Below are 25,839 nucleotides of genomic sequence, written 5' to 3'. Positions count from 1 at the left end.
TGTGTGAAAAGGCGGGCTGAACAGTGTGTTCTAAGGGTTGGTAAGACAACACTTGTATTTTATTTTCAACACAAGTTGTAGGAGTTTTACTTCTCTGCTTCGGACGTAGGTGGAGCCAACTGAAATGATAATAACATTATGAAAAAATTGCAAAGCACAGGGGAAAAATGTGAGTAGATTACCAAGCCAGCTATGTGTTCTAAAGTGTTTAAATTTCTCATCTGTATTACCTCTGCTTTACGCTTTGGGAATGCGGTTTCAATAGCTAAACCAAAGCAGTGAACCTCACTGAAAGGCGTTATAGGAAACGCATGAAAAACAGCGTAAAGCAGCATAACGCGCTCGGAGGAATTGTCTAGCCCTTGCTGGAATGAACCAGAAGTCTTGGTCAGCGTGGTATTTCTACCCAGGTGTTGCTTGTCCTGATAAATTCAAGCGTCCCTGGGAGTCAGAAGCTACTGCCAAGTTTTGGCACCGTGCAGTTCAGTTGTTGTGTTCTAGAGCTCAGTTCCCATCTTTGGATGGCTGACTTGCCAGAAACAGAAAATATAACATCTTTTTTCATCCAGATGAAACCATTCATTAGAATTCCTGAACTGTGTGTGTGTGTGTGTGTGTGTGTGTGCTCACAGAGTTGAGAACTGCCAAGATAGTTATTTATACAGGTTTCTGTGTTATATTGGGTAACACCTTACCAGCTTTAAATAACATGATTTGTAATTGGAATCCTCATTAGTCCTGTGAAATTAAATTAATAGATCATGAAGGAGAGATTATTTCAAATGCTTGTAGACTGTGTTGGAATATTGGGGAAGGGAGTGAATGTGACAGAACGTTTTAGTTGTGTGTAACTCGAACACATTCAAAGAATTTCTTAACGCTTACAAATTGTAAATCGTTTCAACATGTAATTCAGTCTCTACAAATATACTTATTTGCAGTGATGGTTTATTTAATAAATTATTTATTGAGTGCCTATTTGCGTAGTTCTCTTTAACATTAAGGATGGGAAATTCACATATCTCAGGAAGCCTGTCATTGAGATCATAAGACGGACATACCGGAGAGTTAACTACTTTTAAACAGCGGCCCTGTTGAAAGTATTAGAGAAGAGGCCTGTATCAGTTAAGGTTTGATCAGGATGTCGGAACCACCTGAAAGATATAAGGGATTAGGCCTGGTGGGACCATGGATGTGATGCAGTCCCCTAAGCCTCTTGCCCCTGTACCTGGTGCCAGGCCTGCGGAAAGCAGAGGAGAGCAGGAGTGACCCGGAATCTGCGAGGAGAAGCAGAAGCGCACGAGAACAAACTGGGCCACGTGTCTGTTTCCTGCCGCTTCCAAGCCTGCACCTTTGGTGATGCAGGTTGGCCTGCAGGAGAGCATGCACTTGACCATGGAACAGCACACAGACTTGGCCCAGGATCACGAGATGTGGACGCGCTCGGGGGGGCAGCTGCGGGCCCCGTGCCGCTCCGGGCCAGCAAGGAGAGCCAACGGATCCCAGCCGCCATGTGTGAGCCGCAGTAGAGCCTGACCTCACACCAGTTTTGCAAGTGTAAACGTGGCCGCTCCTGCTTTCCCACCTTCCAGATCTCACGCGTGCTTCCGTGGCTGCCCCTAAGCCACAGCTGTGGGGAGAGGGCGTTCCGGGCAGCCTGGTTCCCGGTGAGCTAAATCAACACGGCACAGACCCATCACAGCTCGCCATTGTCGGCCTGGCACCCAGATGCACCCTTCAGTCGTACTTCCAGATAAGGCGATAGCAAAAAGTTGTGTGGATACTGAACATGATGAAATTCTCCTTCTTACAACCCACAGTTCACTGATCCACTCCCCGAAGGAGGAGGCAAAGCGCCTTTATTCATCTCTGGGGGGAGACGCACTTCTCTTCCAGCTGGTCCTGTGTGACTTCAATACTGAGGCATGAGAGTAAATACTATTAGCATATATTCAGTGGTAGGAGAATGGGAGACAAATAGAACATGTGGTTTCTATATACAACATATTTATAGTAAAACAAGGAGAAAATTCTCAGAACTATTACATTTCTTGTTTCTGCAACTGGTCACAGGGTTGCAGCTGGTGTTTATAACTTCCTTCTTCTGCTGGCCAGTCCGCGCGCGCGCCCTTTGTCCTTGGACAGCTGTAGTTCCTTGCCACAAGAGATGACCCAAAGCTTAGTCCTTGGAGGCTCTGGGACTGGACCTCTTACACTCTGGTGGCAGGAAGGTAACGTGGCAGTCCACTTTGTGGAACAGTTTCCTGAGTAGTTGCAACATGCATCTCCTCGATGACTCACTCCAGTGTGTTTACCTATGAGAAATAAAAGCATGTGTTCACGCAGCGACTTACACACAGATGTTCATCGCAGCTTTTTCGTAATAGGCAAAACCCGGAAACAATCCAAATATGCAACAAGTGAATGGATGTACAGATTGTGGTATTACCATGTCATGGAATATTAGCAGTAAAAAGGAATGACCTATTGATACACTCAGCGACAGGATGAATCTCAGAATAGTTACGCCACGTGAAAAAAAATCCAGACAAACAGAGGGCATATTATTTGATCCCTTTTACGTAAAAGTCTAGAAAATGCAAATAGTCTATAGGGGCACAGAGTAGTTCTGTGTCTCCCTAAGGATGAGGTGTGGACAGGAGGGAGGGGGCGAGGGGCTGCGAGGAGGCGTGACCGAGCTTTTGGGAGGACGGACGCATGCCGTGTCTTCATGTGGTAGCTTCATGGGTGTGTACAGAGGTCAGAACTTAACCAAATCATATATTTTACGTACATGCAGTTTATTGTATATCAAGTGGACCTCAGTAAAGTTAAAAAAAAAAAGAATTGAACCAAACATTGGGCAGTCTGTATTTTCATTTACCAACTAGAGTGACACTGCTATCATGTGAAATCAGAAACAGACTTATCACCTTTTAAATTCCGTAATTCTTGACAAGTGATTGTTGTGTTTGCAGCATTCCGATTTCGCCTCAGGTGCGGTCACGTTTCCAAGTGGTTCAGGCAGGTGCCATGGGGATTGAAAGGAGGAGGGGATCCCATCAGGTCGGAGGTTCAGGCTTCCATTAAACCGGACCTTAGTCTTGACGGAAGGGTCGGGTTTGTGAGGGGCCGGGAGTCCTGTGGGCGGGTGCAGGCGTGGGGGAGAAGCAGCAGCTCTCGGCCTGCATGGCAGCAGTGTCGCCACACGCTGCCCGACGCCGGTATGTGAGAGCAGCTGTTCTCATTCGCTGCTGAGGAAACTAAGGCTCCAGACACTAAATATTTCCTGTGGCCTCAGACCTAGAAGCCACCTAAGTCTCCATCCCCACGGGCACTTTGCTGTGTTCATATAAGACAGTGGCAGACGTGACACCCTGGTCTCAGGTATATAGGAGAGCTGCCCCAGGCAGAGGGGCATGGGGCCCTAGTCTCGGTGTAACCTCATCACTTGTGTATGGTTTCATCTGGCATCTTATTCCCTTCAGACCTGGCTTTGGCTCTAGTAGCCCATTTCCTGTGGTCACCTGGTTCTTGGTTGATTCATAGGCTTTGGGATGTGTGAAAAGTTCTCAAATCGTGGACAGCGTTAGTGCTCTAAACCTGAAACATTGGCTTTGAGGAATGCAGCTGTGTGTTTAACACGTGCTTTTCAAAGCAGGTAAAAGTAGAACTGTGCATGTGCTTGACAATTAGTGCATATATTTTTTAAAATGTGTCTCTCCCAGAGAATTTTTCTCTGAAGAGTACCAAGAGTATGAGTTTGTAGTATCAAAATTAAAATGAAATTTACTGTGGGGAAAAAAAAAAAAACTGTAGAATTAAAGCAGAAGAGAATAATTGTTTCACACTGTATTTAATGTTTTGTTTTGTTTTCAATCTTTTTGCAGTTTTTTGAGGTTCCATTTGATTCAAACATGAATAGGACCAAGAACAGACCTCTGGTTCGTGGACAGATCAGGTAAAATAATGAATGTCAGTCTCGTCCATGTTACAGAGCATTCATTTGCTTGTCCATCCTGAATCATTTCCCAGTATTTTGCCTTGAGTTGTAAAGTGGAAGGAACGCCCCACCCCCGAAGGGACATACGAGGAGGGGGACATGTCGTGCTCTCCAACTCTAACCAAAATGCAGGGCTCGGAGCTCAGACTGGATCTGAGTGGGCAGCTTTGCCGTGGGAATAACTGACGCGATAGATTTTCCTTATTAGACTCGGTTTTGAGACGTGGGCTTGTTTTGCTCGTAGTGGCTAAAGGTAAAAACATTCCATTAACACAGGTGATTTCAGACAGATCCATACAGGGTCTCAGCAGAAAGCTATGTCTGAATCCTTATGTATTCAGATGAACTGCGAGCACTGTTGGACCCCAAGTAAAGCACTGCGTCACTTACTCTCCTCTCCACCAAATTCAACCAAGTAGAACTAAAAGGCATATAAATATTTTAATACCACTAATGGTTAATAATTAAACATTTTACTTCCTGGAGACCTCGAAACCGGCATTTTAAAATATTTTTTAAAGTCTAATAGCCAGCACAGCCAAGAAGAATAGAGACAGCCAGTGGTTCATACTGCATGACTGTTGTAAGTCAGAGAAACCTCTGTCCGCCTGTCCCGGCGGAGCCCTCATGGAGCTTCAGATTTATCGGCGTAACACTTGTGGGTCAAATAATCACACATATCAAGCAAAACAATAAAGGAAACAGATTCAGATGCAGTCAGATGTCTGCGTAAGAATAATTTTGGGTATTTGCTGCTTTCAGCCGTTCAGTTCTTAGATGTATCTAAATATTGAAAAGGGCAGTAGATCCAGATGAAAATATCTAAGAACAGAAATCTCATGTCTGACTGATATTTTATTTCCCTTTTTGAGATCCGATGCAGCTCTCTGCTGTCTTTATGTTTAGAAAGTGTGAGAAGCACTTTGATTTGAGTGCAGATGTTTGCGAGGGCACATGTACGCCCTGGAGCCCATCTCAACAGCTAAAACATGCCCCTGCCCGTGCCGAAGTCACAGGTGCGTCCCTACTTGTGTTTGGAATTTCTGTCCAGGCTTTTTTCCTCCATGAGATCGTACTCCTTTAGGACCAAGGGAACCGGGATAAGTCCAGCAAACAGCCATTAGGCATGGCGTGGTCATCAGATAAAGGCCGTCATTCTTTTAGTGGCTCGTCTTACTTCGCGCAATGTGCTCATTTCCTTGCCCCCCGAAAGCACAGCCTCTCAGTATATCCAGGCGGGAGGAGCACCACGGCCTCGGTGGCTGGCGTCGGCAGTGCCCTTCTGTTAAAGGAAGAGGCTACAGTACGATCATTAGTCTTGATAGACTTGTAACTTATCTTTTGTTTGCAAGGTGACCGAGGCAGAATCTCATTTATGATAATAAACCGTAATTGCTCTTCTAGAGGGCAAATTATAGGCCTGAAAAAGCTAGACTCAGACTTATTTTTCTAGCTAGGATGTATTTTTTTTTTTTGTCAGTACGCGGGCCTCTCACTGCCGTGGCCTCTCCCGTTGCGGAGCACAGGCTCCGGACGCGCAGGCGCAGCGGCCACAGCTCACGGGCCCAGCCGCTCCGCGGCACGTGGGATCCTCCCGGACCGGGGCACGAACCCGCGTCCCCCGCATCGGCAGACGGACTCTCAACCGCTATGCCACCAGGGAAGCCCTGGTATAATCCAGTTTTAACTTGATGATCGGAAAAAGTGAATTAGCAATTTAAAAAAACTGTACGTAATAGAAAACATCTCAGTCTTCAGATCTTCTTTGTGTGGTCATTGCAGTCTAGGAAAAACGTTATCTCACTCACTGAGCCTGGGCAAGTCAGTGAATGGCTCTTCCCACACCACCACTTCCTCACGTGCAGAGTGAGATCGTATCCCCTGCCTTGTTCGTCTCGTAGCGTTGCTGGGGGGACAACGTAAGATCGATAGAACCATGTAAACTGAAGTGCATTGTTGGGGAGCGGGCTTGACACCCCAGAGGGACGTAGGGTTGTTTGCAGAACTTTCATCTTTTTCCAAATCTGCTTTGAAATACAAATATTTCCATACTTATCAGGCAATAACATAAAAAAGAAATTCAGATTCGTTTCAAGGGATGGGGAAAAGGAAGCAAAACGCTGGGCCGATACGGGGACTCAGAAAATGCAAGTGCATGTTTCCGTTTTCATGGTTCAGTTGGTCCAGCCAGTGGCAGGTTAGTGAACGCTTCGTTCATCCTGTCATTATCAGGACGCGTTTATGGAGGACGTCGTCCCTTAGAGGATGTGCTGGTTGCTAGAGGGACGAAGAGGCAAATGCCGTGGGCTCCATGCGCGGAGTCCCTTTGGAGAGAGGGGGGCCCACGAGCATGAGGACCCTAAGTGCCGTCCAAGGCACAGCTCACTGAGCAAATGTAATTCTTGAATGCACCTGCCCCCCAGACAGGCCCCGTGCCAGACACTGCAGCGGTGGTGGTAGAACCTGTGCTGGGGGTGCCCAGGGGAGGTGGGAGCACAGACCGAGGGGGTCAGGGCGACCGTCAGGGAGTGGGGCGTTGAAGCTGAGGACCGGAGGCGAGTAGGCCAGACACATCCTTTGCAGCTTCTGTTTCCTGTGGAAACACTTGACCCCATGGCTTTCTGCTTTCTCCTCCAGCTCCGGGGTCTTTATGGTGGAATTATTTATCAGAGTCTTTACTGGCTCGGGGGCCATTTGGTGAACTTGAGTACGTTGTCCCCACGTCACTTAGGTGCCTCCTTTATGCACACCGCTGGTCGCAGAGTCTCGGTGCATTTGGTAAAGAGCTCAGCGTCTGTGTCTGAGGGCGTCTGGAGAGGGGCCGCAGGGGTCAGATGGCGCTGTCTCGCCTCCAGGACTGGCCCCTCCCTGCAGACTTGACCTCTGTTAACTGGGGGCCACATCCCTGCATCTGTGCCCCTGAGGCTGAGTGGCCTCGGCGCAGCCGCAGCGCCGCCCAGGGGACCGCGGCCCCGGGAGCCCGGGTGACCCGGGGTTGAGCGAGGCAAAGTCAAGAAGGCACTTGAGACCTCCGGGCCCCCGTTTTTCTGCTGCTGTGTATCCTCACCAGTAACTTCCTCCCTGCCTGCAGCTTATATGTCACACGCTACCCAGAGTCCTCGAGCTCCCTCCGCGCGATGAAGCTCTGTATGTACTTGCAACAGTGGTCCTAGTTGGATAAAACGGATTTCGTAGTTTTCGGGTGGCCGGGGGGAGGGCAGCTGATGAGTGGCCCAGAGTGAATGTCCTCAGTAGCTCCTCCCGAGGCAGCCCTCGTTTCTGCCGAGGACGATGAGACCAGGCGCTTTTCCACAGGTTTTCGCTGTCAGCGTCTAACACTTACTTTTGGTGGCTGGGGCCCCGTTTCTGCCGTCTGGTCCCCAAGCTCCAGCCCTAGAGGACAGCTTGCGGAGCACGGGTGCCTGGCTTAGAGGCTCCCTGGGCCTCCCAGGCCCTGTGCCCCGTCGGCCCCTTTCCTTCTGACTTAACATTGGACAAGTGGCCCTCCTGTCACAGAGAAGAGCGCTAAACGGGCCCCCCCCGTCTGGTTTTCCTCCCTCCCTTCTCACAGCCAGACTCCGGAAAGCGTGGCTTCCACCTCATTCCTCTCTGCCTGTCGGGTCTTCGGGTCCCAATTCCACTTAAACTGACTCATCATCGACACGGAACCCTCAGCCTTGGCCCCCAGGTCTTCCGGCCGAGTCCTCTGTCCCGGTGGCCAGGCCCAGCGTGAGAAGACTTGCTGTCCCGAGTTCTGGCCCAGTGCCCTGGGCCAAGGGCAAGGCTTGTGGGGGCGGTTAAGCGGGGCGGGGGCGAGGGTCCAGGGCACAGAGAGCGCCCAGGGCCGCTCCTCCAGGGCTGCTTTCCAGCGGCTTGGGCCGCCCTCGGCCTGATTCCGCTCGGTCACCTTCTAACGGGGGCCCGCCTCCGCCACCCCCAGAGCACCCACTTGACAGCATACCCCTTCCGTGACCTGTACTCAGAGCCTCCGGAAGGCCTTCTGAGCGTAGACCTGTGTGTCCCCTCACTGTCCTCCTGTATCTGGCTGCTCTTCTGCAAGGGTTTCCTGGTTCTGCCAGAGCTGGAGCTTTCCGTTTTCTGTTCACTCTCCCGTTTGTTTTCAAAGAGGACAGAGGGATATACATCTGCCTCTGAGTTGAAAGTCCTGCAGACTTAAATTTCTAATATAGCTTGTGTATTTTTTTAAGTAATAACCTTTTTTCCTGGTCTACCCTAATTAAAATTAATCTTTTTTAAGAATGTCAAGGCCAGATGTATCTTCTCTATATTTTAGCGTTAACATAATTCCCTTGTTTAATTCATCAGAAGTTTATTGATTACCTAGAATGGAACCAGCACTGTCCGTTTTATTGTTATCAGGCTCAAAAGGCTTATAATCCGGGTGGAAAAATTAGCCAAATGCATAAAATGCTTCGCACACCAGACAGGGCAGCCTATAAACACGTGTTGACGGAAATAAATGAATTGGTAAAAACAAGAAGGTCTCCGGGAGGTCAGAAAGGGAAGATTCTGATAAGGACCAGCTGGGCAGTGAAAGCTTCCTGAAGAAGTCGGGAGCGGGCCGGGCCTTCTTTGTTATTTTGATTCCATCTCCTTTGAATTATCCATTTTCCAGCTCGGTCCTGTTGACAGGGAAAGAGTACACGTCAGCGTTAGTTTTCCCAGCTTAATGGATCCGCAACTTGTAAGCTTGAGGTGTGGGCTGTGAGCCGGAGAGACAGAGCGATAAGAGCAGAGTGGAAGGTTATTCAGAGAGGATAAATCAAAGCCCTTGGAGCTGGGGGCGGCCCTTACCTGGGTTTGCAACGAATGTTGAGGATTGAGTTTTCGGAGTGAAATGAATGGATTGTTTAGTTGGCATTATTAACTTAAAGAACGGGCTTTAGCTGAAGTATTATAGGGATTTACAGGAGACGTTTTTCACATTTCCTGAAGGTTTTACCAGTAAGCAGTTAAGCAAACGTAAACATCTCGCGGGCTGCGGGGGACCTGGGAGTGTGATTCAGTGCTCCCGTCATGCTTTTCTGGTAGACACGTAGCCGGCCCGGGTGAAGCTCTGCAGAGCTTCTGGGTGGTTACGATTAGTCTCTCGTTGTGTATATAATGCGAATGTAATAAGAACGTAAACATTTTATATAAGTGTAGAAATTTCTTTTTTTTAGTGTTAACCAGTCATTTGGAGTGGCAGGAAGAACGGATTTGGTCTCAACTTAATAATAGTGGTGCGAACGGACAGAACTTATTCCTTAGAATAAAATCATTCAGGGCTTCCCTGGCGGCGCAGTGGTTGAGAATCCGCCTGCCGATGCAGGGGACACGGGTTCGTGCCCCGGTCCGGGAGGATCCCACGTGCCGCGGAGCGGCTGGGCCCGTGAGCCATGGCCGCTGAGCCTGCGCGTCCAGAGCCTGTGCTCCGCAACGGGAGAGGCCGCAACAGTGAGAGGCCCGCGTACCGCAAAAAAAAAAAAAAAAAAAAAAAATCATTCAACGTATGAACCATACTAGGAAGAACCAGCAAAAGACCTGTGTACACGTCATTGTGACAAGTCATCACAGTGGCTCTGTGAGAGGAACACGGGAGTTTTCTGAAAGTTGACATGCTTTTCTCTCATTGCCGTTAAGAAAAAAGAAAGCAAGCATTTATGAAATCATGGTGAGTTGTGAGCATTTGTTGACGGCAGCCCTGGGGATGGGGGACTCCTTCAGCCCCCGGGCCCCTCTTTATAACCAGACAATACTTAGATATTCTAAGAAACATGAATATACAGAGTAACTATCGTATCGTAGCGACATAGCCAATACCTTGCAGTCACGTGGCAAATAAGTCATAGGAGCAAACACCTTTTACTAATAACCTGGAGTCGTTTGGCCTAATGTCCTATCACTTTATTTCCTCCCTTTTCAAATAAGATGATGATGTGAAAAGATTCGACACCATCAAATGCTACTCCCATTGACTGCTGTTACCGGAGCAGTAGTCTTAAGATCGTGTTCTTTCTTTTGCCTGGCTTGTAAAGCTTTGTTTCAGCCAACGTTTTGGGCCCCAGCCTTAGGTACAGGGCATGTAAAGTTGAACGGTACAGGGTCGCAGTGAAAAAGTGTACATCGGGGATGGGTAGACGAGGCAGCAGAGTATTTTCTAGATTCCACATATAAGTAACATCATACGATATTTGTCTTTCTGTGTCGGACTTACTTCACTCAGTATGACAATCTCTAGGTCCATCCATGTTGCTGCAAAGGGCATTATTTTGTTCTTTTTTATGGCTGAGTGACATTCCATTGTATATAAGTACCACATCTTTATCCATTCCTCTGTTGATAAACATATATGTTTATGAAGGATAAAGCACAGGAGTATAAACTTCACAGAATTAGTCATTGGGGCACTTTTACCCACAACATGAGCTGACCCCAGGCTCCTTGGAGCAGGAAGGAGGTGGGTCCCCTGAGTCTCTGGGCGCTGAGAAGGACCGTCCTTACCCGGGTGGACACACCCCTCATTTTTGTGTTCATGGTTTATCAACCTACTCGACTTTCATTCGTGCCCCTGAGCACGGATTTAAGCACCAAACTGGAGTCTCACGATTTTCTGTGATTCTGACAAGGGTCAGAAACTAAACTTCCACGTAAAATCGCCTATCTCAATAAATTAAATTCACGCGCACTTTTGTAAAAGGGCTTTTTACAACACTACTACCTTTGAACCCAGCTGGCTTCCACAGTCCTTGGAGAAGGAGTGAACAGCCTTTTTTTTCCCCCACAAGGTCCAATTCAGGAAAAATAAAAATGTTTATGAGCCACATTTTTCTTCCACCCAAATAAAACTAGCTTTTCAGAGTCCCACAGGGAAAAAAAAAAAAAAAAAATCTGTTCTTATAAGCTATAAAGTACCTGATTGAAAGAAGAACTGCAGTTACAATTTTTGCGCTGCTTCTCAGCCATTTCAGTTCTACTTTCTGGACCAATGTGAGAGGTGACCCCAGGCGCCGTCCTCCCCGTGGCCCCTGGAAATGTGTGTGTCTGCTCTACAGCGAAGCTAGCGGTCCAGGTCACATGGTGTGTGTGTCACATGGTTGTTGATGCAGGTCACAGCAGAGAGAAATCTGCTTCTGTAGGTGTGAGGGAGAGAGAGTTGGGGCGGATAGCAGAGGGAGGGATGGGGAAGCCAAGGCTAGTTTAGGTTTGGAGGGGACGGTCAGACCTTGGAGAAATGTGAACAAGGCCGTTGACGTGAGGATGTGGCTCAGGGGAGGGAGAAGGTGAAAGACAGACCAGGGAGGGGATGACACAGGAGCAAAACTGGCGCGTTTAGCTTTAAAAATGAGAGAGAAAATGCGGGGAAGAAGTCAGATGAAGGTCTCTGTCACTCTTGGTAAGAGGGCAGGCTGTCTGTTGAGGGGTTGGGCGCTGGAGGGGGTCTGGGGCCCTGAGAAGCAGCAGAGGATCTGCCTCCCTCACGCTAAGGACCGGGAGGGGAGAAGAGCCCCGGCCGAGCCCCAGCGCGGTGGGCCGTGGGTGGGAGTGTTGGAGGGGGGCCAGAGCAGCCCGAGCTCCTGCAGGCCAGGCCCTCCTCGTCTTAAATGTCATCCAGAGGGTGTCCTGGTTCAGGGCAGGAGCCAGGCCGGCGCCACCCCCCCCACCCCCCAGCTCGTTTCCCCGTACCCGTGCCCTGCATCGTGGTCGCCTGGAGCGGAAAGTGACGGCTCTGTGTCCCCTGCTCTCTTTCAGCCCGTTGCTGGCTGTGTCCTTTGCCGCTTGCTGTGCAGTTCCGGGAGTTGCCCTTCTGACCTGGGGCGTCAACCCCCTCACGGGAGCTCTGGGGCTCTTCAACATCTTCCTGTACACCTGCTGCTACACCCCGCTCAAGAGGGTCAGCACCGCCAACACGTGGGTAGGAGCCGTCGTGGGAGCCATCCCTCCCCTCATGGGCTGGACCGCGGCCACGGGCAGCCTGGATGCTGGTGAGTGTCTCGGCGTCTCTCCACACACCCGGGGCCTGGGCGCTGGCCCCGCGAGCTCAGGGGCTCCTCCACGCGCTGACACCGCTGCTCAGAGGCCACTTCCCTCCCTGAGCTGCGTGCTTGGTGGTAGAAGCCTTTCTGTTCAGCAGCAGTCCTTCGGCAAGTGTGTGGTTGTGGCCGCTGGAGGTATCGAGTGCAGAGCTGCAGGGAGGCCGTGTCAGCCTGGCTTCCGGGTGAACAGATGCTCTCACCGGTAGGGAAGGGCTGAGAGCAAACCAAGGGCAACAGGTAGAATGAGAAGAAAGCACCCGAAAGTCGGGAGCCAAGGCAGGCCTGGTGCTGTGTGGGGTCGGTCCCGATCCCGCAGGAGGCGTCAGGGCCGGCCGGGGCACAGCAGAGGCTGCCTCGTCAGCAGGCCTCCTGCACCCGCTCTTCGCTCCCCCAGAACCAGACTGTTTTCCCCTCTTAAGAGAGGACAGACTATTTTCATTAGCTTCTAATTTATTTTTATATGATTTGCTTACATTTTTCATGCTGTCTACAGTAAAACCATGGAAACATTCTTCCAGTTTTTTGGCTGGGATGTCACAAGTGAATTTGTGGGGTGAAAATAGCTCCTTTTTACCATCTGTAGGGGAAGTTTCACAGTCTAATTAGTCAAGTAATTAGTGTTTTTGACCGGCGCTTAGGAAGGAAGTGGTGAGGTTTCCTGCAGTGTCTGTAAGTACATATTTTTCACATGCGCGATCAAAGGGCTGTTGACCATAAACCGTTGCCCTAGAAGCCACGTTTCTGAAACGTTTTCGTGAAAGCTCGTACACGCGCATTTGGAAGCTTACAAAGGCGAGTGCACCTTTACCAGGATTGTCTCTTACAGTGGCTTTCATATCCTGTAAGTGTTGGCGTTTCACGAATCTGCGATTATAATATTCTGAAACGTATGTGCTCGTTTGTTCTGTGATGAGCCTGAAGCCAGTCTCCTGCGGGCCGGAGACGGCGTCAGCCCCTGGGTGAAGGGCTCGGCCCTGGGCGAGGGGGCTTGGGTTTGGAGCACGCCCGCCCTTAGCTGGCTGCCCCTCAGAACCAAACCTGACCTTACACCCTCCTCGCCTCCCCCCTGGGGCTGGAAAGACCCTTCTCGTGGAGCTGTTGTGATGATTTGCTGACTTGTTATTAAATCTCCCTCAGTCATAAAGCTGGTGTTAATTAGTACAGGTGAAGGAAGGTCGTGAGATGTGATCCATTGGCAGACTCTGAGCGGTTCCCGATTGTTCCCTGGCCGTTGTTCTGGGACAGGGAGATGCCTCCCGGCTTAGCAGGAAAGAGCACTGGGTCCATCAGCGACCTGTGTCTTGGGTGAGGGAAGTGGGAGGGAAAGCGGGGCTCTGGCATCCCTGGACCAGATGACGCATGAGCTCCCGCTCCCACCCCCCCACCCCACCCCCGGTTTTCAGTCGTGAATTTAAAGAGCCCAGCTGGGTACTACCAAACCTCCCGGCCAGATTCCTGCTGTGCAGTTCAGCCTGGATCCCCACCCTTGACCAGCTAGCCGCCCCTGCTGTGCCCTCCAGGCCTTTCCAGTAATCGCCCAGACACTGGAGAGCAAGCAGGTCTCTCCCAGGCTCTGCCTCCCCGCCCGCCCCGCACCGTGTGCTCTGTTCCCATCCATGTCCTCCTGCCTAAGCCTTCGGGTGCCTGCTCCAAGCCACCTGCCTGCCTGATGGACACAGCCCAGACCCTCTTCAGTTTCCTCACACCTGTCACAAGGAACAAGGCACCAAAAACTACCTTTTCTGTCCAGGGAATCCCAGCCAGGGTCAGGGTCAAGGCCGAGTGTGACAGCCCCAGGACCAGGTATCGCTTGGAGGTGTGTGAGGGCTGTCCAGGCCGTGGAGAACTCAGTCACCTTTGTCACGCGGGGTCCTCGGACCCACGTTCTTGCCGAAGGCTGGAGGCCCCTGGCAGAGTCTCCTGCGAAGAGCCTGGGCTTCGGCACGTGTTCGAGCTGCCTCCCCGGAGGCCAGAGAGAGAAGAAGCTTTTGAGGTTCTTGCACTTAGGACTCACATCCAGGTGGCGCCCTTATTTGTTCAGCCGCAGTCCGGATCTGGCCAAACTGCTAGTGGGCATATTTAAATTTTTTTTTTTTAATTTGAGGTACAGTGTTTCTGCAGTCCAAAGTTAATCGTTTGTATACAAACTCATTAATGAGGAACAGCTCAGGGCCAGGCTGTACCTTTGATAGGTAGCGGCCTGAAAACGCACGTTTGTCTTGAGAAACGACACCCTTCAGATACCTGAACTGACCCTGGTGTAAAGCAGAGCAGCCTGAAAGGTTTGTATAGCCACAAAAAGAAGGTCCTTTTGCAGTTTTTGCGATTGACTTCTATTATATCCCTTTTGTATAAATCTTGAAGGTGCATTGTGGGTCACACCATGACAACATGGTTTCCTGCCCCCACAATCCTTGGTTAGCACAGATCAAATCGCACACCCAAAGCCTTGTAAGGTTTATACAGAAAGAGGAATGCTACTTTAAATAATGCTTGCAACCGCTTCAGAAGTTTCAAAACATTAATTTGATAGGTAGAGCCAACTTGAGCTAAGCAGTAGATCTTTGAATGAATTGAGCAAATGAAATAATGGATGAATGAAACAGTGAATTAAGTAGCTTCCGTTTTAAAGATGAAAAAACTAAGGTATTCCAAGGTCAATCGCCAGATATATATTGAGCATCACCTATGAGTACAGAAGGAAATGACGCAAAGAAATAAGGCAGAATCTGAGAGAATGTAGTTGAAAGATTTTTATTCCTGGATTTTAGGGACTAAGCTGGCTATGATTTTATATAGTTTCATCATCTTCTAGAACTGCACTTTGTACTGTGGCAGCCACTAGCCAAAGTCCAACACGATGGTGCTCAAACTTCAGTGCATATCAGTCACCTGGATGGAGGGCTTGTTCAAACTCAGGATCCTGGGCTCTTCCCCCCAAGTTTCTGACTCAGTGGGTCTGGGGAGGTGCCTGAGAGTCTGCATTTCTAACAAGTCCCCGCGTGATGCTGATGCCCGGGCCCAGGGACCACATTTGAGAACCGCCAATCTGAAAAGGCGGAACCAGCGCGCGCTCTTGCTCTTAGAACGCCCTGGAAATACCAAGGGATTTGGGCCAAGGGCGTGGCGGATGGTATCACCAGAGATGCGCTAACGGTGTCATCTGTGTTATTCACCGAGGTGGTCGTATCTCTTCTGGGTTCTTCTCTTAGGGGACATGTTTGTCTGAAGGAGCCCTTCGGAGGAAAAACAGCCAGCAATGTTTCCTTTCTTCTGTGGTATCTCCAAACCATCTTGTCTTTAAACCTCCAAAAACTGGTCTCCGTGGAGCAGCCATGAGGAGAGGAGTGTTTGGAAAACCCTGTCGAGCTTGCTGCTGGGGAGGGATGGGGAGGTGGGTGACAGAGGTGACAGAGGCCCGCTTGGCTCGCGCCTTCCCGAGACAGCCATGGGGTTCTGATTTCTTTTCCTCACAGCAGCACTGTTGGTGGTGGTTTTGTGTGTTCGTTTTTTACCACTGGTGGAAAAGAATTCCTCGCTGTTCTAGATGCCCCAGCGGCGTGGGCCCGAAGCCGGTGCTTGATGTGACCCTTCAGAATGCAGCTCAGTGGGGGTGGGCGAGTGAGGCCGGATTGGTGGGCAGGGAGAGGGGGTGAGGTGAAGACAAACAGACTAACGGCTGGGAAGTGTAAAAGCTAAGCAAACGTTAGGTGTTCTTGAAGTTTGCTGCTTTGTAGCTGCAGAAAGAACGGCGAACAGCTAGCTCTCCTCTCCCGGTGGAATTTTCGTTTCAGAGGGTGCCAGCCCCAGCCAGGGCCCGGCCCTGAAAGCGCTCTTTGTGTCAATAGAGGTGATCATTACAGTGGAATTTTCTCCTGTGTCCATTCTCCTCTGAGACCCAGGCTTAGACCTTTCCTCCCACCTGCCTAATTACTTTGCTTTTTTCTGGGGCGGGGCGGCGGGGGGGCCGCTTAACTGCTGTTAGCAGAAAACATTAAAAATGCTTAGCAAGGAAAAGTCAGGAAGGCCCAAGAAGAGGGCCGGCCCATGGCGCGGCCAGCTTGCTGCCTTAGGAACGGAAATGCTTGCTTTGATTCTGCAGGCGGTGGCCAGCAAGGAGACAAGTGACCTGCGCGCCCTGGGGAGGGGTCTGGGGGTGGGGGGTGCACCGCGGAGAAGTGCCCGACAGCAGACGCTCCTGCTTGGCCCGGCCTGGAGCCCCACATGGTAGCCTCTCAACAGCGTTCGCCTCCAGAGTCTAGTTTATCCCGAAGGCTTCGGGTTAAGGTCCCTCCCCCTCCCCCATGCCAAAGCACCTCTCTTCCCATCGCCCCCATTTCTCAAAAAGGCTCGGATTCTGTTCCGTCATTTTCCTATATTTGAATAAATCCCTGGTCTTGGGTGTTTATGGCATGCTTCTGATGCCTGCCTTGAAGAGATTCGTACATGGCCTTTGGTTTGTAATTCAGATGTTGTTGCGTGGTCAACATTAATTATGTCAGCCAACATTCAGTTACAAATGAGGACCCGGAGACTCTTATCAGGAAGTGACATTTGACAGATGGATGGTTCTAGTAACAAAAAGAGAACGAGCTTTTTTAGCCTCAGCTGGTAAACTACAAAATGTTAAATACTGTTTCACTTTATTTACCTCCTTTATTCTGGGATGAGAAGGTAGAATAGAATTTACTCACTCATTCATTCCACAAATATTTATTGAGGGCTTACAAGTACCAGGCACTGTTTAACCCAAGCCCTTTTGAAGATTTCCTTTAAAACACTGCCTCACTTTGAAATCAAACTCGAAAATGAGTAAATTCCTTTTGTGTGAGATTTTTCCATAACTAGTCTTAGAGCTTGAGCTTGATTAAGATAAATGACATTTCTAAAGACAGAGTGACCAAGAGACACTACAGGAATATTAGCAAGCCAAATGATATTTAGAGCCCTCTTCTCTTCAAAGATGAAGAAACAAAAGTCCGAGAAGGCCCGTATGAGAAACACGCAGCGAGCCGGAGGTCGGCAGTGTTAATTGGCGACCGTTTGGCACAAAATGCGCCCGGCCTTGTCCCCCCCCGGGTCACGTGGTTGGGCAGGATCTCAGGAGCTGGACCACAGTAGATGAGGCCTGGCCCGCAGTGCACGTTTAATCAGCTCTGTTCAACAAACAGATTACTGCTTGGGTGATAAAGGGACAGACCTTCAAGTGTGAGCTGAGAAGTGGTGAGCAGGTGAGTTTCCTAGAGCACCCACAGAGGCCCGGGGCCCCCAGGGGAGTGGGGGGCGGAGGAGGGGAGGGGCCGGCTTCCTCAGAGTCGGGGCTCTGCACTGCCTCTGCTCCGACCGTGCCTCACATGAGACCTCGGGTGGCTCCGCATGGCTGGTGGGGCGCGGGGAGCGGCGCGGGGAGCGGGGGAGTGGACGGGGGGGGAGGGAGAGCATCCCGTCTCCTCGCCACGCCTCTTCATCATCCCCCAGTCACGCCAGAGCGTTCTTCAAGGGCCGGCGGCCACTGCCGACTCGGCTTCCTATTTCTAGGGGACTTTTCGTCTCCCCTTGGTCGCCGCGCAGTGGACGAACTGGCCCCCAGCCTCTTCCCTTTCTCTGCGGCACCGTGGAAGTTCATCACACGGGGGAGGCTGACCCGTCCCACGGGCGCCTGTGTGTTCACCCTCAAAAGGAGGGCTTGGAAATCTCTGACCGTGAAGCTTTGGACTTGGCTGTGCCCCCCCAGCCAGCCCCAGTTTACATGAGCACCGCACCCCAGAGCTGCCGAGGGCCACGTGGAGAGGGAGCCCACCGTCCGCGGAGGGAGGACCCCGAGCCCAGCACGGGCTTCACTGGACCTGCGGCTCCTCCTTTCCAAGTCCCTGCGTGGGCAGCGAAGGGCAGTGAGAGGTTGGGGTCGGGGCGGGAAGGGGTGAACGTAAGCCCGCCAGGCAGCAGAGAACGCGAGCTGGAACCACTGAGCTCCGTTCCGAGGAGTGTGTTTTGGAAGAGCCCATACAGAGTCAGAGCTCCAACTTGGAGATTTCTGTCTCCACTCTGTTGGGAAGCCATTTGGCTGGGACTGCCTTGGCTTTGTGTGCCAACAAAATGACGGAAGGACGCTAGGGACCTGAGCAGAGGCGACGAGGGTGAGGGTCTCAGCCTGCCGGTGTGGTGTAGGGATGCTGGGGAGACGTTCCGAGAGTATTTTTCAAGAGTTGCTGGGAAGACACTGGCTGGCCTTGCCTCACCGAAGGAGCCCCCTAATCGGAGAGGGTGCCAGGAGATAAGGGTTCCCCTCAGCTGGTCACACACAGCACAGTCGACGAGCTCACCTCTGTTTTCTGTGTGTGGAGGGAAGGAAGTAAGGCCGAAGACACCTGGCCCTTCCCTGGAGTTGCCTCCAAGCTGAGATCACGGTGTCACGATCTCAGGAAGTTGCTGTCCTCTGGAGAGTCCGTTCGCACAGATACACCAACTATCTCACAAGTTTCCGTATCCTGTGTATTCAGAGACCAACAGATATTTGATTAAAAGAAAGGAGGCAGACATTTCTTCTGGATACAATTAAACCAAGTATGTATAAAGGTTCTGCAGACCGGTAGGAAAATGAGACAACACACTGAAAAGAAGGAGAAAACTCATGGCTTGTGTGAATGGATTGAACCTCAGAGACCATCTTTGAATCTCAGTTTACGTATCACTTCTTCCAGGAAGCCTTCCCTGACCTCTCCGGGGCCGACTGAGGTCTTGCTCCTGTGTGCTCCCGTGAAGCCCTACACCGAAGGTGACATTCCTGGGCTGTGATCCCTTGTGTGTTGTCTCTGTCCCTGGCCAGACTCCAGCAGAGGCCTTGAGAGTAGACCGTGCCTGCCCTGTAGTGGGCAAACAGTAAATATTTGTTGTCACAGACCATGGGCCCAGTAAAAACAGACCGCTTTGTGGGGGTGAGGCTGAGGTGAAGCCTTTGAGTCGGGAAACCGAGGGCTTTACGTTCCCCCACGAGGAAGGTGGGTTCCCCCAAGGCCCCTGGACTAATTCCAGCCTTCCTGTTCTAGCTCGCCTTATCTTGATGGAGACAGTCATTTGTTTTACATCTTTTACAGAGCCGAGGCCTTGCAGCCCAACGAGGAGAGCGGTGTGGGGTGGGGTTTTCTGATTGCACTCCTTGAAGGCTAAGCTGTGATTTCTAAAGCTCTTTCATCTGTGACATGACCCAAACCCCTACCCAGTTTCCTCTCCCAGAGAAAGCCGCATGCCCCTCTTACGAAAGTGATTTTTTAAAAATTACGTTATTTGAAGGAGAAGCGTAACTGAAAACGTGTATTGAGCAAAACAGAATACTCCAATTGGCACAGGAAAAAAGAGGGCTTTTGAGAAAGACGAGCAAGATTCCACGTGGGAGCCTGATGTCTTAACCGTTTCAAGCCTGGTTTCCTGGCCGAATTGGCTCGTTCTCGGCTTTTGCAAGAGCAAAACAGCCCCTGAGCCCCGCCTTACCTGTCCCCTGCCCCGTCTCTGCGAGATCCCTGATGCCATTCCTGTGGGGACACAGCTTGGTCTTGTCGGCTCCCCTGGGCTAGGGCTGCGCCCAGCGCCTCCGAGTGGCCCGGTGCCCCGAGACCCAGTCACACTGCGTCCTCTGGGCCGGCCCCTCTGACATCCAGACATGGCTCTGTTTTGCCGTCGGAATACGAAGGAGAAGTCGCCTGCTGTCGCTCTGTTTTCCACTTCACTTGAACCTGGGTGGTGTCCCCTTCCCTTCTGTCTTGGCTAATTCCCCAAGGGCGCTCACTGTCAACAAGAATATTACCTGTGTGTTTGTAATTGAACAACCTTGGTTGTTGGGTTTTTTTTTTTAAGGCGCCAGCACTCTTATCTTAATAAATGGGATTTCTCCTTGCAGCAAGCCTTCCTTTACTCTGCTCCGCTGGCGTTCTGATGACCGCCTGGCAGCCCCTCGTTACCCTTTTCACTCGCTGTTTGGCAGCAACTGTCTAGGAGAAGGTGCTGGTACGTGGTGCCAGGGGTGCAGAATCGCCTTGGGCAGGTTACTTCATCTCTCTCATCTGTGAGGTGAGAGCAGCTGTGCCTGTAGGAAGGTGCCGGGAGCAGGAGGGCACGGACGTGAGCCCCCTCCGCGGGCCTGCGCACAAGCCTCCAGGCCTTCGTGGGGACGGAGGTCCGATGGGCAAACCTAAAACGGCCACAGAGAGGGCCTTCACGTCTCCACCACGAACCGTGCGCCCCACCCCCGCCGGAGGAAGAGGCATCAGTGTGGGCCACTCCGGTGCCCCCAACCGCCTGTCCCCCCTCCCTGCTCTCCGCTGCTCTGGGGGAGATGCCCCTCCCCGTCGGCTGTGCAGGTGCCCTGAGACCCGCCCCCCACCCCCCTTGCCGGCTGTCTCCTCGCTCCCCATGCCTCCCTGCAGCCTGCACGTCTCCCACACACACGACGAGTGACCCTTCCCAGGACGGGTGCAGTTGGGGCGCGGCCCACACACCGCCTTCGGGGACGCCTTCCCTGAGCAGTGACGCCCAGGCCGCCCGTCCTGCCGCCCTCTTGAATCTCCGAGTAGCAAACGTCAGTGTCGCCTGCATCGTGTGCGCCGCCCGCTGGACCCCGCGCGGGGCTCTGTCGCTTTGGCCGCTGCCTCTCTGGCCTCCAGGGTCGTACCTGGTGGGTGGCTGACGCCGTCCTCTGTTTGCCACCAGATTCAACAAATAGCAGCTGCTTCTTTTTTTTTTTTTTTTTTTTTTTTTCTGGCCCCTTGGCATGCGGGATCTTAGGTCCCCAGCCAGGGATCGACCCTGGGTCCCCTGCAGTGGAAGCGCAGAGTCTTAACCACTGGACCGCCAGGGAAGTCCCAGCAGCTGCTTCTTTTGCTGTTCAAATTGGAGTGTGTGCGCGTGAATGAAGATGTATATATGTGCTAGTTATAGATAGGCTTAAAATGGCCTGGAGGGGATTTGACAGCCACCCTACCGAGATAGGGACCCTAAGGGCAAGTCTTGGTTACCTTCCTCCTGGATTGGAAGGCTGGCGAGGAGTTGCTTGACTCACAAATAAAGATCCAAAGTGAAGAGCGGGTCCCTTCCTCTGACCCTGCCCGGCAGGTGCGTGGCAGGGCTTGGAGCCCACGCTCACTTTCCGGAGGACCCTCAGCGATTTGACTGTGTTCCCTGCTGGTGAGGGTCCTGCGTTAGCAGTCGCCGCCGCGGGCCTCGCCGCTCTCTCTGCGCGTTCCCACAGACAAGGGGCTCAGAAGATCTGCATCACCATCTAAGCCAGGACTGCGGGTGCACATGCGCCAGCCCCCTGCAGGACGGTGCCTCCCAGGGTGGGTTCCAGTGGCTCCTCAAGCTCCCAGTTCTCGGATCAGGGGCCCCAGAGGCAGGTGGGGGTCTGAGACCCAGGGAACCCCGAGTGAGTCCGCGCATCCAGGACCCTCCGAGGAGGAAGGAAGCAGGGGCAGCAGTCGGTCCTAAGGTTCACACGTCAGTGCTGGAAACGGGGGTCTTGGGAATGGCTTTTGTAGAGCAGTTCTCTGTGCACGTGGGCTCCGGGGCTGGGCTGGAGGACCCTTTGCCCCATGGTATGCAGCGCTTCTCTCTGGAGATGAAGGAAAGAGGAACAAACCCTCACGGAGTTCACATCCCGGGAGGGAAAAGGAAACAGGTAATGACGGCACAGGTGGCTTACTCCGCGGGGGACACATCACAGCCCAGACCCTCCTCACTACTTGCCGTGTGGATGTCCCAAGGGTGTGTCAGACCGAACACACCGGAGGTACCCTCAGGAGCTGCCCTGCACGGCTTCCGGGTGTGTCTTCTAGGGTGCGGGGTCTCCGGGCACCCCTGGGCCCGGGAATCCCTCCCGACGCCTCCCTCCCTTCTCTGCACGCACGTCCTGTCGCCTTTGCCTCCTTGGTCCCTCTTAGGCCCATCTCTCCTGCTCCACTGTCACCACCCTGATCCTCACTCTCTTCCCCTCCCCCTCCCCCTCCCCTCCCCCTCCCCTCTTCCCCCTCCCCTCCTGAGTGATCCGTTCAGAGCTTCCTGGGACCCTCCAGTGTGTCCTCTCACCAGGGCCCCTTTCTTCAGCCCCTCTCACCACACACACACACACACACACACACACACACACACACACGTGCACTTTCACACGTTAAGACCCCTCCATGGCTTTCTGCTGCTTCTAGGATGCAACAGTCCTTGGCGCCGCCTGCAGAGGGGGGGTGAGTGGCCCTGCCCGTCCCTCTGGCTGATCCTGGAGCCTGGCCTCGCTGCTCTCTGCACTCCAGACACACGCCTGCCTTCTTTATTTTAAGTTACTTTTAAAATTATCATACAGTAAAATCGACCTTGTTGTTTTGATGTGCAGCTCTGTGGATCCTAACACACGCTCTAGTCTTCTTGTCACGCCTTGACTGTCGTGCCTCCTGCCCGGGGGCCTTGATTACCTCCCGCACTGGCCTGGTCACTCCTCCCTGGGCGCAGACGTCCTTCCTCCTTTACCTCTTGTTGGAGAACTTAGCATCATCTGATCTGTTTGCTTAATGAGGATTATAAAACCTACTTCAAGTCCTGCAGTCGGATTAAGTGAGGTGACTGTAGAAGTCTTTGTTAGCAGGAGGCACTCAGTAACTGGCAGCCTTCACCCCACCGTGTTGCGGGGAAGATCCAGTTCCGGAGAAAGGGTGCTCAGGTGTTCACCTGCCCTGAGAAACCGCAGAGCCTCTGCCCCTGTGCCGCTCTTCGGATTCAGGTTGCGCTGGGGAGTCCCCCGCCCTCCCTGCGGGGAGGGCCGTGCGCCCCGCCTGCTGCCCCCGCGTCCCCGGGGCCGCCCACGAGGACTGCGGTTCCGTCAGTGCTGAGCAGGGAGCTGCCACCTGCCCGGAGCGGCCTGCCACCTCGCTGCCCAAGCCCCTCACTCGCGAGCCGGATGGTGGAAACAGAGCTAAAAGCCCGGCCCGGAAGGCCCTCTGGGACTGGGCCAGCCCTGAACGTGACCGCCTTTGTTGTCGCGGTGTTGGCCCCGCAGGGGGCGGGGGCGGCCGGGTGCCACAGGTGCTCAGCCTTGTGGGAAGCCTCCCGCCCCGCGCACCTCCATCTCCGTGCAGAGAGGGGAGCGCGGACGCGCGGGGCCCCGAGGGGGTCCGGATTGCGGGGTGGGAGCGCGCCGCCGGGGCCGGCAGCCGTCGGAAAGGGTGCCTCTGTACAGCTCTGATGGCAACGTGTCTTGCTTCCCCACACCTCTGTGCAGGAGCGTTTCTTTTGGGAGGAATCCTCTACTCCTGGCAGTTTGCTCACTTCAACGCGCTGAGCTGGGGCCTCCGCGAGGACTACGCCCGGGGCGGCTACTGCATGATGTCGGTCACCCGCCCGGACCTGTGCCGGCGCGTCGCCCTGCGCCACTGCCTGGCCTTGATCGCGATGTCCGCCGCGGCCCCCGCCCTGGACGTCACCACGTGGACCTTCCCCGTCATCGCGCTCCCCGTCAACCTGTACCTGTCCTACCTCAGCGTTCGCTTCTACAGGGACGCGGGCCGGAAGAGCTCCCGGAGGCTGTTCCTCTGCAGCCTCTGGCACCTGCCGCTGCTCCTGCTGATGATGCTCAGCTGCAAGCGGCCGGCTGCGCAGCGCGGCGCGGACGGGCCGCAGAGCTGACGCCGACCGGGGCGGGGGGCGCGAGAGCACGGGGGGGGGGAGCGCGAGAGCACCGGGGGGGCGGCGCGAGAGCACCGGGGGGGGAACGCGAGAGCACCGGGGGGGGGAGCGCGAGAGCACCGGGGGGGGGGGAGCGCGAGAGCACCGGGGGGGGGGCGGCGCGAGAGCATCGGGGCGGGGGGCGCGAGAGCACCGGGGCGGGGGGCGCGAGAGCACCGGGGGGGGGCGAGAGCACCGGGGGGGGGCGGCGCGAGAGCACCTTTTCCTTTTCCCCTTGGCTGTTCGGCAAGGATGTTTTGGTAATTCCAAAGCACCAGGAGAGAAGTCGCTGCGTTGCGAACAAGATTGGAAACTAATTTGGTGCTCGGCAATCACTCGACAACGCTTTCCACGGTGGTGTCCAAAATGCTCCCCAAATAAGAATGGGTTGGGTCCGCAGGTTTACGTAAGGAGAGCATATTTCTCTTTGCGGGTCTTTACAGAGCTCTTCCTCGAACCCCACCCGCTTCGTCCTCACCCTCAGGGAGAAGTGCAAGCACACCTTCCTTTCTCAGCCCCTCCACACACACGCCCCCAGCTGCCGGCCGGGGTGGCCGGACGAGGAGCGCGCACTCACCCTCCGGTACCCGCGGTTCCGTGGCCTCTGCTCCCTCGCCGGCTGTCGGAAGAAACGCAGGCCGCCGCTCGCAGCCCCCCTTCCTGTGAACGAGCCAGGGCCGCGGGCCCAGCTTCCTCGTCCCACACACATCCTCAGCCTCATCTTGCCTCAGACGATAACAGAGCGCCACGGACGTGCTGCTGCCCGGGCTCTGCGGGAGGAGTTCCAGGCCGTCGGCTGGGGAATCTCAGACTGGACCACCCACCGCCCGCCCGATCACGTATCAGCATTTCAGAAACTCCAAGGAATCAAAGGCCTCTTTAAAGTTCACTTCCAACTATCGGAGGTGTCAGAGCGTTTCTCTCCGGAGGGGTCATGCTAGGCCTCAAACTAGAAATCCCTCGGGCTCAGATCCATCTCGTCCTCTTTAGTCGCTGCTGCGGTCGTCAGCCCGGCTCGAGGCCGAGTGAGAAGGGAAATCAGAGAGGGGCCAGCGGCGCACATAGCTCACATTCTTGTCCCTTTAGGGAGGAACCCATTTCCATCCTGCTGTCTTCTAAATTCAGAAATCAGCCTCCGCACGCCCGGCGGCTTGGAGAGCCGGAAGCAGGAGCTGCACTCCGGATGGGGATGCCTAATGGTCCGGGGGGGGGGGGGCGCGTGGGTCCCCGCAGACAGGGGTGGCCTCCGTCACCAGCGGTCTCCTCAGCCCTCGCATCCACCTGCTTGTCCGCTGCCTGTCCCTTGTGCCCGACGGTCTTGAAGCTTAACAGGATACTTTAGTTACTCGGTGCCCCGGAAGGAATCCATTTGGGAATTTATGCAGCACGTCGACAGTGGCTGCAATACGCCTGTTCTCTCGAAACTTTGCAAAGCGATTGCAGGTAGCACCTGCTTTCTGTCTCCGCTTACCTGAAACATCACCTCTTGGCTGCGTCCGGGTCGCACTGTGGGAGCTGACACGTGTGGCTGCGGGGACATCCAGAGCCCTCAGATTTGTAAAGCGAGTCGGTTCCCTTCCAGCCGCAATAAACCGGCACCTCAAGCCGTAGTGTGTGTGGCGTCATTCCGCTCCAGCCCCGGTTCCTGGTGGGGCCGATACCACTTGCCTCACTTTCATGAGCCGGGAGGAGAGCAGAGCGCCCCACCCGGGGATGTTTCTTATTGAGGGGGTGGAAGCAAGCAGCCTGCGCTCCCGAAAGAATCCGCCTGGCACCTACCCTCCGCTCTGGGTCACCCAGTCTCTCCCTGCCCCTCCCTTCAAAACCGTCGCCCTGGAAATGGTCCTCGGGGCCTCTCTGACCTCCCGACTTGTCGCTCCCCGGGCTCAGAAAATACAGTGCCCAGTGCGCACTCTGCACGACAAATGATGTCTCAGCTCCTTGGTGCCCAGACCCCAGGAGGTTCTCCAGGAGGAGAACCTTCCACGGGAGCCCCTCGCTACCACCCCCACCCCCACCCCCACCCTGCCGCCGGGCTGCTTCTCACACCTCCCTGGGGCCACCCTGTGCTCAGACCACCACCTGCCCAGACCCCTGTCCCTT

The 25,839-nt window shown here is 53.6% G+C and overlaps 1 protein-coding gene and 1 long non-coding RNA gene across 2 annotated transcripts in view; one reads left to right on the top strand and one right to left on the bottom strand.

The window, feature by feature from the left end:
* The window catches only part of COX10 (cytochrome c oxidase assembly factor heme A:farnesyltransferase COX10), an 89,561-nt gene extending 65,848 nt beyond the window's left edge, over window positions 1–23,713 (top strand). Inside the window, exons 5-7 of the mRNA XM_059048520.2 lie at window positions 3,891–3,961; window positions 11,756–11,988; window positions 23,294–23,713. Of these exons, the coding sequence (XP_058904503.1) occupies window positions 3,891–3,961; window positions 11,756–11,988; window positions 23,294–23,697 (708 nt within the window). The 3' untranslated portion in view covers window positions 23,698–23,713. The remainder of the gene's footprint in view (window positions 1–3,890; window positions 3,962–11,755; window positions 11,989–23,293) is intronic.
* On the bottom strand, window positions 14,778–23,772 carry LOC136793264 (uncharacterized). Its single transcript, XR_010838311.1, has 3 exons — window positions 23,548–23,772; window positions 18,363–18,527; window positions 14,778–16,610 (listed from the first exon to the last, which is right to left on the bottom strand). It is a non-coding gene; the product is annotated as an uncharacterized lncRNA (long non-coding RNA).
* Between the last annotated feature and the right edge of the window lie 2,067 nt (window positions 23,773–25,839).

This window comes from Kogia breviceps, chromosome 19 (genome assembly GCF_026419965.1).
Source record: "Kogia breviceps isolate mKogBre1 chromosome 19, mKogBre1 haplotype 1, whole genome shotgun sequence".
NCBI lineage: Eukaryota > Metazoa > Chordata > Mammalia > Artiodactyla > Physeteridae > Kogia > Kogia breviceps.
Note: the sequence above shows the minus strand (reverse complement) of the source record. Positions and strands in the feature narration are given on the sequence as shown.